The sequence below is a fragment of the Zootermopsis nevadensis genome, unplaced genomic scaffold (genome assembly GCF_977971745.1).
Source record: "Zootermopsis nevadensis isolate Lab colony 2312 unplaced genomic scaffold, Znev_1.0 Znev_ptg000007l, whole genome shotgun sequence".
NCBI classification, from domain to species: Eukaryota; Metazoa; Arthropoda; class Insecta; order Blattodea; family Termopsidae; genus Zootermopsis; species Zootermopsis nevadensis.
In genome coordinates this window covers 4,216,894-4,231,465 of record NW_028259139.1, presented here as the reverse complement: position 1 = coordinate 4,231,465, position 14,572 = coordinate 4,216,894, and the positions used below count along the sequence as shown (strand labels likewise).

General features: G+C 36.6%; 1 protein-coding gene across 15 annotated transcripts in view; it reads right to left on the bottom strand.

Annotated features, from left to right (window-relative positions):
* The window catches only part of bma (SCY1-like protein bma), a 323,838-nt gene that overhangs the window by 147,405 nt on the left and 161,861 nt on the right, over nucleotides 1-14,572 (bottom strand). For all 15 annotated transcript variants that reach the window (XM_087344003.1, XM_022065882.2, XM_087344002.1 and 12 more), the window contains one exon: nucleotides 5,492-5,612. In XM_087344003.1, coding sequence (XP_087200129.1) covers nucleotides 5,492-5,612 — 121 coding nt within the window. The remainder of the gene's footprint in view (nucleotides 1-5,491; nucleotides 5,613-14,572) is intronic.

The window sequence follows — 14,572 nt, the reverse complement described above, 5'->3', positions numbered from 1 at the left end:
CGAACAAAAACTACTTCAAACTCCTCAAAAGTCGTAATTTGTCAATCCTATAGACGATGAATTCGACGAGAGGCTCATTTAGGTGTGTCGTATTATGCATTCCATTGGAAAACCTTACATCGATCTCCCCCCCCCCCCCGGGCCCAAAATTCTATAGTCGCTAAAACTCATTCACTCTGATGCACACAGAAGCCTCCAGAAAAATAAAAGCAAATCAACTTTCTATTTATTGTAAGTACCTTCGTAGTTTCAAAAACCGGACCCGCGTGCTGGATTCAGTCCAACGTCGTTGTCCATCCGGACTGCGCATATTTGACTAGTTAAAAATTAAACTAACCTTGAGAACGGGCTTAATTTTTGGTAATAACACTTTATATTTAATATCAGGGCAGGCAGCCATGATGAGAAAACTAAACTCGACATGAGGCTATTGCTCTACGTTTCAAGCAGTATCGATAAAAATCACTTAAGAACAAACAACATTAATGAGGGAAAATTCCGAAATTACAGGAGTTCTCACGGCCATGTGGATGATGATGGTGGGTTTTTAACGTCATGTACTGTCGTTGGCAGATATAAATATTTATAAGATATATTCTGTATCCATCTTTATGGCTAATTTGCAATAAACAAAGGCGATAGTCTTCATGTCACAGGCTCAGTCAATGTTTGCATACATTACTGTCTCGACCTGTACATGATATTACCGATAATAGCCGCCTATAACATTACAACTATTATAAATGTGTCTGTTGTAAATTTTTATTACTTGTGCTGAGTTATTATTTATACGCCTCACTGAATCCACACTGCATGAACTTTGCCGAGCAGTCGATAGTTTAAGTAACCCTTCTTGAGGAACACGAATATTCGTAAGTCACAACAAACGCCACTAATTTCACTATTACGAGAGTATTTTATGACACGCTTATAAACGTCCATGACACTACACAGGAACAAAAACCCTAAAGAAGAGGACTTGAAATCGCACAAATTAATTCTCGTGATAGACCCATCTTCACAGCGTATTCTGGTCCAGTCCGTGGTACATGCCAAGTTCATCTCGAATGTACCACGTGAGTGGCGATACATGTCGACATATATTGCCTTATACTGACAACGGGCTGGGTAATACCGGCAGGGACAGACGGACAGACGTTTATGTCTTAGCCATGACGTCCAGACTACCTGATGGTCAATCTAACCTCCTGTGAGCTCCTTTCTCGGGGGTAAAATGACAGAACATGAAGCATAAATGCGTGGAGCCTTATTTATAGTCGCCATACGTCTTCACTGCGTGGTGCTACAGCACGGGCACAGATTTGATATTTATAACTTGGTCTTTATTTGGCTACTTTCGCCTTAAACTGTGAGGGAAATTACGAGAAAAGGGAAGAAATGATCGCCCTAAAAATATGGTCTGTGTTTAAAAGTACAAATTGTAAACTTCCACAATACGTAATTTTCTCCATTCTCTTGATAGATCTTATAACTAGATATTCTCATGAAATAATTTCTTCTCAAACATCCCAAGGTCAGAGAACAAGTTTCCAAGCCATGTAAAACAGCAGGTAACATTTTTATTATTATTTAGTGTTCTGTCTTACGACAGGTCCATTGCTCTGCCCAAAAAGAGCTCTCCAGTTTACCCTATTCTCAGCTTCTCATTTTAATTCCTGAAACTTCATCTTCTTTCCTTGTTTCAGATAGTCAGTTAGCTGTATCCGTCTTCTTCCCAGTCCTCGCTTTCCTTCAACCTGGCCTTCGATGATATCACTCAGTAACCCATTCCTTCTCATAATATGTCCCAGCCAGTTAGCTTTTCTTCGTGCAATCTTTGCTCGTTGACTCTCCTCAATACTTCTTCGTTGGTCACTCGATCCGTCCACCTGATCTTCTCTATTCTTCTCCAACACCACATTTCAAAACTCTCCAGGTATTTCTGTTCCTTCTTCCTGAGTGTCCAAGTAAGCAGCATCCCTGTCATACATCTCTACATATCTCAGCGCTGTTGGTGTCTCCTGAGTCCAGTCTCACTTTGACTTCTTGCTGCATGTACAGGTTTTCGATTAGTCTTCTACCTCTCCAATCAATTCCAATTCTCTGTAGGATCCTCATTATTTTCTTCCATTTTACTCGATCGAAAGAGCTTTGTATATTTAAACCATTTGAGTTTCAGACGAGAGATGGCTAGATAATGATTCTACAACTAAATTGCAACAAAAACTACTTTAAAACTAATCTACTCTTAATATTGTCGAGAATAACATTTTGATTTATCATTATTTTTCTCAAACATTTAAACTTCGTCAAATTTTCGAATGATTTTGTAGCTTCCTGGGCTGGTAACGAGAAATAAACATACATACAGCCCTCCTGCCTTAAATTTCATCTCTAAATAAAGATGAAGTTGTGGCTGGCACAAAACTGAGCACCACGTACGTTTTTACAAGCTTCTCTTACTGATAAAGTTGAAGGCAACTGCTATTTCCCCGCTCGAATTGCATGACTCACCGCCAAGGGTTAAAGGTTTCCCCAGCAGTAACATCAACTTATATTTTTATAGCCTTATATGCCATTATATATACATATATATATAATGGCATATGTTAATATTTTTACCACAGACGAACTCCATTTTCTCGTGACTTCTAGAAATCTCATGACAATGCAATCCGAGTTATAAAATGGTGTCTGTGTCCTTGTTTCACATCATCCTGAACAGAAACTGCGTCGTACAAATGTGTGGACACCCACACGAACTTTACTGTAGCATTATTACAATACTTTTATTTTCCGTCGTTTACACAAGCTTATTGTTAAAATCATATAAAATTTCACATAAAATTGTTACATTTTAAAATTGACGACATGTTTCGATATACAATCTTATCATCGTCAGGTCTATCAAAATTAAAATTAAAATCTGGTGTATCTGTTGCTCTGCTTATATTGCTTTTGTTTTTACTCGTTTTAATTTTAATTTTGATAGACCTGACGATGATAAGATTGTATATCGAAACATGTCGTCAATTTTAAAATGTAACAATTTTATGTGAAATTTTATATGATTTTAACAATAAGCTTGTGTAAACGACGGAAAATAAAAGTATTGTATTGAAACACAAGCATGATGCAATTAAGATATAAGTTGTAGCATTATTCTTTAATCTCCTCTAAACTTCATCACAGAAGTTGGACGGAAAATCTCTGAGACAGATTAATTGTGATAACATACAGATTTTCGTTTAGATCCCGAAAGTTATTGAAGTTTTGTCATATCCACCCACCAACTCATCCCTAACTCTTTGTGTATGTAAACTTTCGTAGTTAGGAAATAAGAGCTTTCTATTCACTTTGAAGATGAAAATCAGTTTATGTAGCTACAGAATCTTTCATCAAACATCGTTGTTGCTACTTGTAAGTGGGCGGAGGCTTTGAAAATAGCATTACTAAACAGCACCGTATTGTTTCAATAATGCAATTGTTTTCATTACTTAACTTTTATGTTTGAAATATAATAATGTGATAATTTTTAAGGATTTTAAATGTACAATTATAAAGAAATGTATGCACAGGAAAGTTAATTAAATTTCATAGTTTCGTCTTAAATAAATGAAGACCTATTCGATTCACATTCAATTTTCTCAAGGAAATCAATTTCCTATCATTGCACATCACAGCAAAAAGAAGATACTGTTTAAAACCATCGACAACATCAAATTTAAATTATAAATTTGACAACGCGTTTCGATTTCATATTTTATGCCTAATATAAAGGCACTCAATATGTTATTCCATATTGCGGCATAGAACACAGATGGAAGTATTTGAAAACGATGCTGATAAAAACATTTTCGCCTAAGAGTAATGAAATAACAGAAGTATTAAGTAAATTGGATTTATGAAGAACTCAAGATTTTGTACCAGTCGCAAAACGTTTTTAGGAGATCAAAGAAGAATTGTATGGGCGTGGCATGCAGCATACATGAATGAAACAAAACATTAGTACAAAACTTCTAAAGAAACTCTCAGGGAACACACATGCTTATTTTAATCGATTTAAACACACGAGATTTTTCCAATCACATTTTCGGAGAAGAGTTCGTCTTTAGAAGTCTACAGTCGATTAGCTATTCAATGAATTCCCAACTTCTGTGTACCATGAAAGTTCATTACAACGTAAACAAAAGCCGAAAACGGATCCTTATCCTGAGCATTACGAATCCAGTTCATTCCCTCCCTCCCTCAATTCCAATTTACTCCTTCCTTTTACAACTAGGTCTTCCTTCAGGCTTTCAGTCAAAATTTAGTAAGCATTTTTCATCTCCCATACGTGATACATACCCGTCCATCTCACATTTCTTGATTTAATCGTCTTAATAATACTTGGCAAAGATTTAAGTTATGGAGCTCCTCACTGTAAATTTCTCAGCCTCCTGGTACTTCATCCCTTACGAAAGATCAAGTTTCGTACGTATAAAAACAACGACCTGAGGTTTTGACGGCGATGTGAATATATAATATCACAGTCTACAGGTAAAAGTATAATTGTGTACATTTTAATCTTAACTACTTTATATCGCAGACGGGAAGACAAAAGATGGCGAACTACACAGTAGCAAACATTCCCCGAACTTAATTTTCTCACAAATGAAGAAGTTTGTCTTCTGGGTTGTTGCGCCGTGCAGTCTGTTAGAAGTTTACAGAAGTTTTAGAGGTCCTTACTGCCTCCATTATCAGGGCGACCCAGAAGACAGTCATCTTCAGACTCGCTGCCGTGGAAACATCAAATTCTACCTCCTTATAATTGCTTCTTGAATGCAATTTTGATTAGTTATCCTATTTTATAGTACTGTATTTAAGCTGTACCACATGTTCGAAGAATTTATTAACTGCCTTTTTCCCCAGTACCTGAAGAACATGAAATATTTGTTCAGCAGTCTTCAATATCAAGGCATAAAATATTAAATTTCTCATCATAGAATATTCTTTATCATCTTGTTCATTTTGACACACATAAAACCGGTTGAGTTAGAATGAAACCTATGCCTGTCTAATTCCAAGGTCAAGAATACGTGGAGTTTTATCATCGTACCTTACAGATAAGCTGCTTAAACAAACGGCAAAGTTAATAATTTATTAAACTATATATTGTTTTCCGTGAATATTGACAGTTTTTAATATTATAACCATATCTATGTTTCGCTCTGGCCTTTTTGGCTGGGATATTTTGATATGTGAGTGGATTAAATAGAAAAATCACTCGCGAATTTAAAAGTTAAATTTTGTTTTCAACGAACAACATGACACTTTTGCATGGAAATATACTAAAAGAAAATTTATTTAATAATCCAGGTTGAAGATGATTATGTAAATCTGTATGATTAGCAACTGTTACAAGCGTAGACCCATTAGATCTACTTGACGTAATCCATGTATTTATTACAGGAAATGGAATTTTAGTTAGAGAGTTTTTTTTAAGACTTACCCATAAATTCGAGGCCCCCAAGTTTCCAGGTTCCCTTCTTCGTAACTAGAATGCTGCTAGGACACACATTCCTGTGAAGGACATGGCCCGAATAATGGAGAAATGACAACGCCTCCGTGATCTGAAAAGATACAAAACCAACATTCGAAGAATTCAAAGAACACAGACCAACAATAAATAACACACCGCGTCTACACACAAAGTAATTATAAGTTTACTTAGTAATCTAAAAAGGTATTGTATTTACTAACACCTGCGTTAACTCTTTTGAAAACAAAATTCGTCTAAAATAATATTTAAATATACAGCCCGTACCTCAAAGAAAACACAACACTTCCACGTTACAACGATAAGCTGGAAAACGTTCTTTATGGAAATCGCTGTTTTCTTTGTTAACTGTACGAAACCCATATACAGAATGCGGAGTTACTAACAGTTAAAGCAGGTGGTACAAATAGTTACCACTGGGCTTTAAAGGTTTATCGTTTTTGGGGGGAGGGTAGAAATAACTGGAGTGTGTAAAATCTGCATAATAAGAAACTTCCGAACTTCTAACGTAAACCAAATTATCTTACGGTGATTCAGATCTTCAATGACGGGGCAGATTCGAGATGTACGGAAGCACGCACGTGAAAGGAAAGAAATGCATACAAAATTTTGTTTGGAAACGAGAAGCGAAGAAGAAATCATTTGGGAAACATGTCTACAATGCGAATTACATTAATGCTATAATTTGAATTTATTCTTGTGCGTTATTAAGTACCATGCCACGAAAATGTATACAGAAGTGTACTTAAAACTACAAGAATTTTAACATTATTTCTCGCCATTTTGGAGCCAATATATTTATTACAGTCAATTGAATAAACATTTCCTTGGATATTATCCATCGTCTAGTAAATATAAAACGTAAAAAACGACGTTTCGGAGATGGGTTCAGGTTCCTACACAGTCCCTATCTCCGGACCGGGATTAGCTCTATCTAGTGGGCCCAACTGTGTAGGAACCTGAAGACGGAGATAGAGTCCCATCTCCGAAACGTCGTTTTTTACGTTTTATATTTACTAGACGATGGATAATATCCAAGGAAATTTTTATTCAATTGACTCTTCACCATCGTCAAGAAGTTTTAGATTTGATATATTTATTACAGTGTTCAGAAGAGCCAATCACAATTTCCTGCCTTGAGCCACATGAATAAAATCCACATCTTTACGTCATATTCCTTTAAAATTCATTTTAAACAAATATATCAAAATAGCAACAAATAATCTGAAGAAATATCCAATGTTGAATGTAAATCTGGCAGTGCAAAGAATCTACCGTAAAAATGTGAGGTACGAGGTTCTCACAGGTTTGACGAAGACGACGATGCTGTTGTTCTGAGTTTGATGACCGACGTGTATACTCGTAAGTAGATACAAATGTTTCAAAGAAACATTCACTCTGCATCTTCAGGGCTGAAGTGATGGCATTGAGAAATGTAGATATGACGGTTCTTGGGAATTGTCCAAAAAATCTCAAAACACAAATGTCGACATGAAGACTTCCGTTTTTCATCGTTGGTAGCCCTGCTACACCCTACCATACTCGTACTATTGAACGGGCGTTCTGTTTGCAGCCAGCGTTCCGAAAGGCATTTCCTCTTGGTCACTTGTTCGTTACAATAGAATTGGTATAAACAAACAGTACTCAATGGTTCTGACCCCATATAATGCGTACAACATGATGGATTTTCCTGCTAGATCAGAGGGCTTCAGAATGTGTTAATGGATTTCATACACGTTTCTCTCCGCAAATACTAGAGTGGAATAAGGATTAGACAGAGATTTGAGGCTGAAGTTGTCGATGTCGGTCTATCGGGCAATAAATACCAACGTTTCGTAGAAATATACTGACTCAATTTTCAGGGCTAAAGTAAGGTTTAAGAAGTGGATAGTTCACGAGAGTTACGAAGACGTAGAGGTCAAGGTTAATGACCAAACCAGAAATACCTGAGTTACGGCTACATATCCCTTACTTCGCAGCTCTAATTGCACAATTCCATGATCTGATCCTCCGATCCTATATAAATCGTCATCACCCTCACCCTCCGCACATTAGCCCTGAAGATGTAGGCAGTATGTTCATCCAAAATTGTTGTATAAAATCAATAGACTTTTCGGCGTAACAACACAGAAGATCTATACAAAATCATCCCCTCTTCCGAAGCTACGGCAGGTAAAACAGAGTAGTTAAACAGCTAAAAACTCTTTTTCTTTAATAGACCACGACAATGTTGTCTAAATTCTTATACGCCATTTACAATAACTTTTCTATCTCAGAAAACAGCGCTATAAAATGATGTGAATCGATGACAGTGACCGGTCCTGTGTACGCAACTGACGTGTGATGTGACTCAACTATGTGACAAAATGTTAAGTGGACCACACAGCTCCCAGCGTTTAACCTGACAAAGCTTAACTGGATGTATATAAATTTAAACTGGGATAAATAATTAACGAAGTCTGAGCTGCTGTTCTAGAGCACTAGAGCTTTTCCTCGTTCCAGTGATGAAAAATTAACGTTAAAATTACATTGACATTATAATAGGCGCTGCCGGAGAACGTAGTCGACGAGTAATTTAATGTAGTCTGAACGATTCCACCTGGTTTAAGCCGTTGGAAAATGAGAAACGGTGCGAGACAGCTTAGTGGGAATATTTAATGTTTAAATGACATATCTCCACCTGCAACTTTAATGTATGGGAACAGAGGAGGATGGAAATGTCGTCCTGGGTTTTCACGCTACAAATGATGCTTAATACTGAGTTTGATCTGGAGCTCTGAAGGTGCAGACAATACATTTATCTGAAACGCTGGTATTTATCTACACAAATCTACACGGCGCTATTGAAGTTGTCACACAAATAAGAGACACTGAAGCCGGGTAACATCAAGGCAAAGAATGGTACTGAATATTTATGATTTGAGGTTTTCAGAGTGGTGCCTACGAAGATTTCTGTCTTCTGGGTTGTTGCGCCGTGTAGTATGGTAGATGTTTACCAAAGTTTCAGAGGACATACTGAGATGAAACGCCCTTATGACGGAGGCAGTATGTCCTCTGAAACGTTGGTAATCATCTACCAGTCTACACGACGCAACAACCCAGAAGACAGAAATCTTCATACTCATCGCCCTGATGACGGAGGCAGTATGACCTCTGAAACGTTGGTAATCATCTACCAGTCTACACGGCGCAACAACGCAGAAGACAGAAATCTTCATACTCATCGCCCTGATGACGGAGGCAGTATGACCTCTGAAACGTTGGTTAACATCGACCAGACTACACAGCGCAACCCAGAAGACAGAAATCTTCATACTCATCGCCCTGATGATTGAGGCAGTATGACCTCTGAAACGTTGGTAATCATCTACCAGTCTACACGGCGCAACAACGCAGAAGACAGAAATCTTCATACTCATCGCCCTGATGACGGAGGCAGTATGACCTTTGAAACGTTGGTTAACATCGACCAGTCTACACGGCGCAACAACCCAGAAGACAGAAATCTTCGTACTGAATATTGTTCACTAACAGTGTAGTTAAACACTCGATGTCCACACTAAACGTCTTTATGTCAAACATTAATTAGTCAGAAACTTAGTTTGGTTTTTTTATAATCTTCTGATCCACCAAACCCTCCCTGCAACTATTATTGTTCTACTAAAGTTAACATTTGCTCTTTGGACCACTCGTCACACATAACAAAATTAAGATACGAAGAACCTGAAGACTTGAGAAATTTACCGAAGTAACTATGTATTTAACTGAAAATTATAGCTGCATAAAACAAGATACTGATACATAACCTTTACTTTAATTATTTACTTTAGATGCTTTTTTGTAAACAACAAAGGATGGGCGTGGTATAAACGAAAACTGTTGGCAAGAACATTTTTTAATTAATAAACGATCGCCAGAAACGTTTGTCTCACATTAATTCCAGAAACATTGCGAACTTTTATTCTCAAACTCTGTTCACCTTGGCCTGCTCTCAGAGGTAGAAAAACTACGCGTGCGTCCTTGCATCTGTACTCGAAAGTTAGCGGGAATTATAAATTATTAATTATAAGACCCATCTAAAAGCCACTGGCACAAAGTTGCCAGACATAACCTAGAAGTTCTGCGATATTACTACACAGATCTATGAAGGTTATAATATATTGCCTGGAACGAAATATTTCACACGAAATTTGTACTCTTAACTCCAAGAAACACATCGCTGACAAGCTAAAAATCATCGCGAGATTTTTTCATGTTCGACGTTTATGTTGCAAACTATGAACATTTCTTGTTTGGTGTAAAGTATGAATTTGATTGTTCGATGATAACTTTGCTCTGAAACTGATCCTCCGACAAATTAAAAAAAAAAACACGGGGAAACATTTAATAAAAGTAACATTTTATTCACTTTTAGCAAATTTTCAAACGCCATAATTAGAAAATAAAATTATTATTCTCTCCCTCTCATTCTCCTTCACATACCTTTTACTGACAGTTCTTATGACCCCTTCCCAACTCCGAAACACTTCTAAAAATTATGTTACACTTTAACTACTTAGTAGGATCCCTAGAATGGATCAATATTCGCTTAAAGACATTTACTTACAGAAAACAGCACAATACAAAACAAATGCGTTACATACATTCTTGCACTGTGAGGGATTCGAATCACAGTCCCAATATTAGAATATCCGAAAGCCACGCCTTCACCGTCTGCCCATCTGATCCTTTCAGAACCACTGAGGTCCTCAAGTGAAGTGACAACTCTTCATTTCTAATTACAGACTTAACAGTTTGTAGATTAATAAAAGGATGTAAAATTATTTTTGTTACACTGACATAAAATTCTGACGCACATATGTAAACACTGACCCACTTTTGAGTATCCCTCGTGAATATTTAAAGCGTAGGAACAGCAGAAAATGCAAATAATAATAAGTGGTGTAAAAGCTTTTATTTTTCACTTCAAACCAAAGTAACTTGGTATGCTACCGTCAATAAAACACGGTATATTACTGAAAAGTGTTTACATTTTATTTTTAAATTACGAAACATCACAAGAAATAAATTACTTCTAAAGCCTTTTATTTATGCATGAGAGCGCTTTAAAATATAATCTACTACAAGCGAACGACAAATGGTGTAGTTTGTTAGCGAAAAGCTGGAAAAAAAACTTGCATTACAATGTTAACGCTGATAGAGGCGAACTTTTATAACGAAGATTCTCTGCTATCTCTAAAAATAAGCGTATGTACACAATGTGACAATATTAAAAATGAGACGACAAATAACTCCGAGTTTAATTTTTTACATGAGTTGTCCATTACTATTTGGATCGAATGATTTCATTCATGAGAATTATAAAATGTCAAATTCGACCAAACTTCAAAATAAATTTTGATACACATAAAATACCGGTTTAACGCAGCAGAATCGTCGAGAACTATTTGTCTACAACTGCATCTAATGCTCTGGGCTACAGACGAACAAACGTTAAATCTATTAGACATATTTTACTTAATCTTAATTTCTCCCGTTGAAATAACCTGATATCAGGTGCTTTACATATGTAATTGTTCTTTCCTAGGCCGTCCAGTTATATTAGCTCATTCTTACTGACCCCACAGAATGCATGCCTCTTCACTACACCTTAAGTCGAGGACAAATGCAGTCCTCGAAACGTAATGTATTTTATAACATTAGACAATCCAGATATTTCGGTTTGTTAATATCTAGGCAACACGGAGTTTTCCTCCGGCGGCTTCCCCGGTTTCTCCCTGGCATCCCATTCACACACAGAAGAAGGCAATGGCAAACCACTTCTGGATCATCTGCCAAGAACGTATATGAACAGGTCCCAGTCCGAGAAAAGGATGGAAAGATCCTGTTCATATGGACCTGTCGTCAGACAGAACACTAAATAAATATAATAATAATTAATGTGAATAGACAAAATTATAGCTCACTAGAAACCTGTCGACAGCAAAATCTGTAGTAGTAATGTAAGTAGAACTGTATGACAATAACAAATTAAAATCATTGCGTATCTTAACTTAATTACACAATACAATAGGATTAAATTTCGATCAATCTAAAAAAAAATATTATCGCAACTATAACGATTTACGCATCATAAATATTATCACACAACGTCCAAAATCCATTAATAGTAAACGATGACTGAGGAATCAACAAAACCTAACCTAACCAACACAGACGAACTATACATAGACTGACTGCTGAATTTTCATTTCATAAAGTGACTTGTATCCGTTCAAAAGCTCTCTTTATAAAATACGTAAAAACTACATTTTATGACAAGTATGGGGCTTAGTTCTTGGAAACATATCCTAAATCAATAACATCACCTTGATTCTTGGCCTTCAATTATGAAGATAATTTTATACGTAATTTCATGCGTGTAGTGGACATCGACATCGAAACAAACTGTCTTGCTTCTACGCCCCTAATGCCCACTATTCTCATCTTCCTAGATCTTACGCGCTGGCAAGAAATACCATAAAGTCACACGACTGTACTCGTACGTGCATCTAGTATGGTAAAGAAAATTCCAAGAAATTATTCTATTTTAGAGAAAAGTAGTAATCATCGTCTACCTGATTTTACAATAAAAATGCATCAGAGATTGACTGCGTGGGTCGTCTTGTATACCTGCGATTCATACTGTTAATTTTCTACCACTCGAATGTTTGTTAAACACCTTAGAGAAAAAGATTACAATTTGCTCAACAAATAAGTTATAGAAGCTTATGATTAAATATTTTATTTTACTTATATTTTCCGTCGAAATCCGTATTTATATAAGTTTCATAACGTGATATGCAAGGTGAATAGGTACCAATGTTTGCGAGTTTACACTTCAATGTAGAAATGTGAATGTTCTTCAGGTTCTGGGGCCAGGAAAAAAACTAAATTAAACAAAAAAAGAAGACATCTGGACCCAGCTCATGGCTGTCTTTTATGTGAAGGTCTCGTGCCTTTTCTGTTTCATCTGAATAAAATACGGACCTAATACATCTTTGACGTAAGCAGCCTTGTCAATATTTGTCTGCGTATTGGCAAACAACATAACCCTCAACACAACATAAAGATATGTGTCCCGTTATGTTGTCAGCGAAGGATTTCGGCATCAGTTCCAGAGCCGTTGGTCTGAGTTCAGGCATCGAGTAAGATGACGTGACACCCGAGAATATTTGCTGAATCCATCAGACCGAAGGACCATGTGAAAACGTGCCGAGAACACAGATAAGCCAGATGTCTGGTATTCTACCTTACAGGAAATATTTTCAAGGAATTTAACTTTGAAGAAAGCATATTTAGGGAAGGTAGTTTTTTTTATGTGAGAACTACGTATGATCTGCAATCGAATTCCATTTATAAAACAAACTGTCCAAACTTCAACACAAAAAATTATGTCCTACATTATGTCATTGTGCAAACAAGCAAACTATTTTTTACACGTATTAAATGCTATAAAACCAAATATGATATAATTCTTATGGTCCTTACTTGGAAGTAAAGCAACATTAATACGACTGATGTTTACGATAATGGACTACCCGAGCATTGTAACCGTAGGCTTAAATGTGGATCTGGATATGGGCAATGATGTTCTTCAGCTCTAAAGATGGAGATGTTTCTCCTAAACGTCGGGATTTATCGAAGCGTCTACACGGCGCCAAAACCCAGAAGAACATTATCATCCCCACCTCCGTAAAAGCCTCAAATCTCGAAAGAGACACAAAAGTGTAACTATTTACTAAGGTGTTGACATTGTGACCGATGGACTGGCCGTGCTGGTCCCATCTCTTGGCCGGGAAGAATATCTGATATCGCACCCTGTGACATTTTTCCTGTGGGCTGCGTTTACCGAAGTCCGGTGGCCGACATAATTCATTTAAAGAACATAATTGCAGCTGTTATTACAACAGTTGAAGTTGACTTGCTACAGCGTTTATGGACGGAGCTTGAACAACCTTTGGGCATTGTACGTGTGACAAATGATGCTCATGTTCAATGCGTGTAATGCTCAGAACAAATTTTGAGAATTTATCTCCCAGATGACGCTCAATGTGTATGTCTTTTCATAAAGGTTTTAATCAATAGTAACGTTGCAAAGATAATTTATACAACCCTGTATCAATAAATGTATTATCATAATACTTTTTCAATGATTTATTCTTTATCATACAGGTCTATTCATTTCAGCATGAAAACGTAAGCCAAAAGCAGTTTCCATCTTAAAAAGGTATGTAATCCAGATTCCATTTAGTTTCAAATATTATAAATATGATTCTTTTTTCATATAAATACTAGGAGATTGTCCGTCAAAAACATTAAGAAAATCTAACATAGTAAACACACGTACTCATAAATATTATCTCACGAAGCCCAAATCCTTTAACATCATCACCATAGTAACGTCTGTAACATCATACACATTCATTAATATTATCCCATCAAGCCTCAAAAATCACGTAACGGTAAATTATTACCAACCATCCAAGCTACCAACGAAGACTTGCTTATATAAACAGATAAAACCTCTTAAATATATAATATGTTTGCGTAATAATTTAATCTAGAAATCACGAGCTACAAAACCCGTGTCTGTAACTTTAAAAATATACAGCAGAGAGAAACGCGTGTCGGCAAGGGCTGCATTACAGTAATCGGATTATAAACATCGTCCGTAAACAAGCAAATCCCATCACTGTTTGGTTCTCAACTCTCAGCTAAAGAACGCTGGAATCAAAGAGACAAGATCGGAAACTGGCTGCGAGAATCTACGCACTTTGATGTGGGGACATGACATTTCTTTTGAAAAATCTACGATTTTTGAAAGCTGTAAACATTTAGGAAAAACACAATTATATCTTCCTACCAAACGCGGTAACCACAATACAAACTGGATGTATGTATTTGTCAGCTCTTCTGGATATAACACCACGCCACGCCGATGTAGATAAAATTAAGAGAGTCTACAAGGCGAAAGAAATCATCACCACTAAA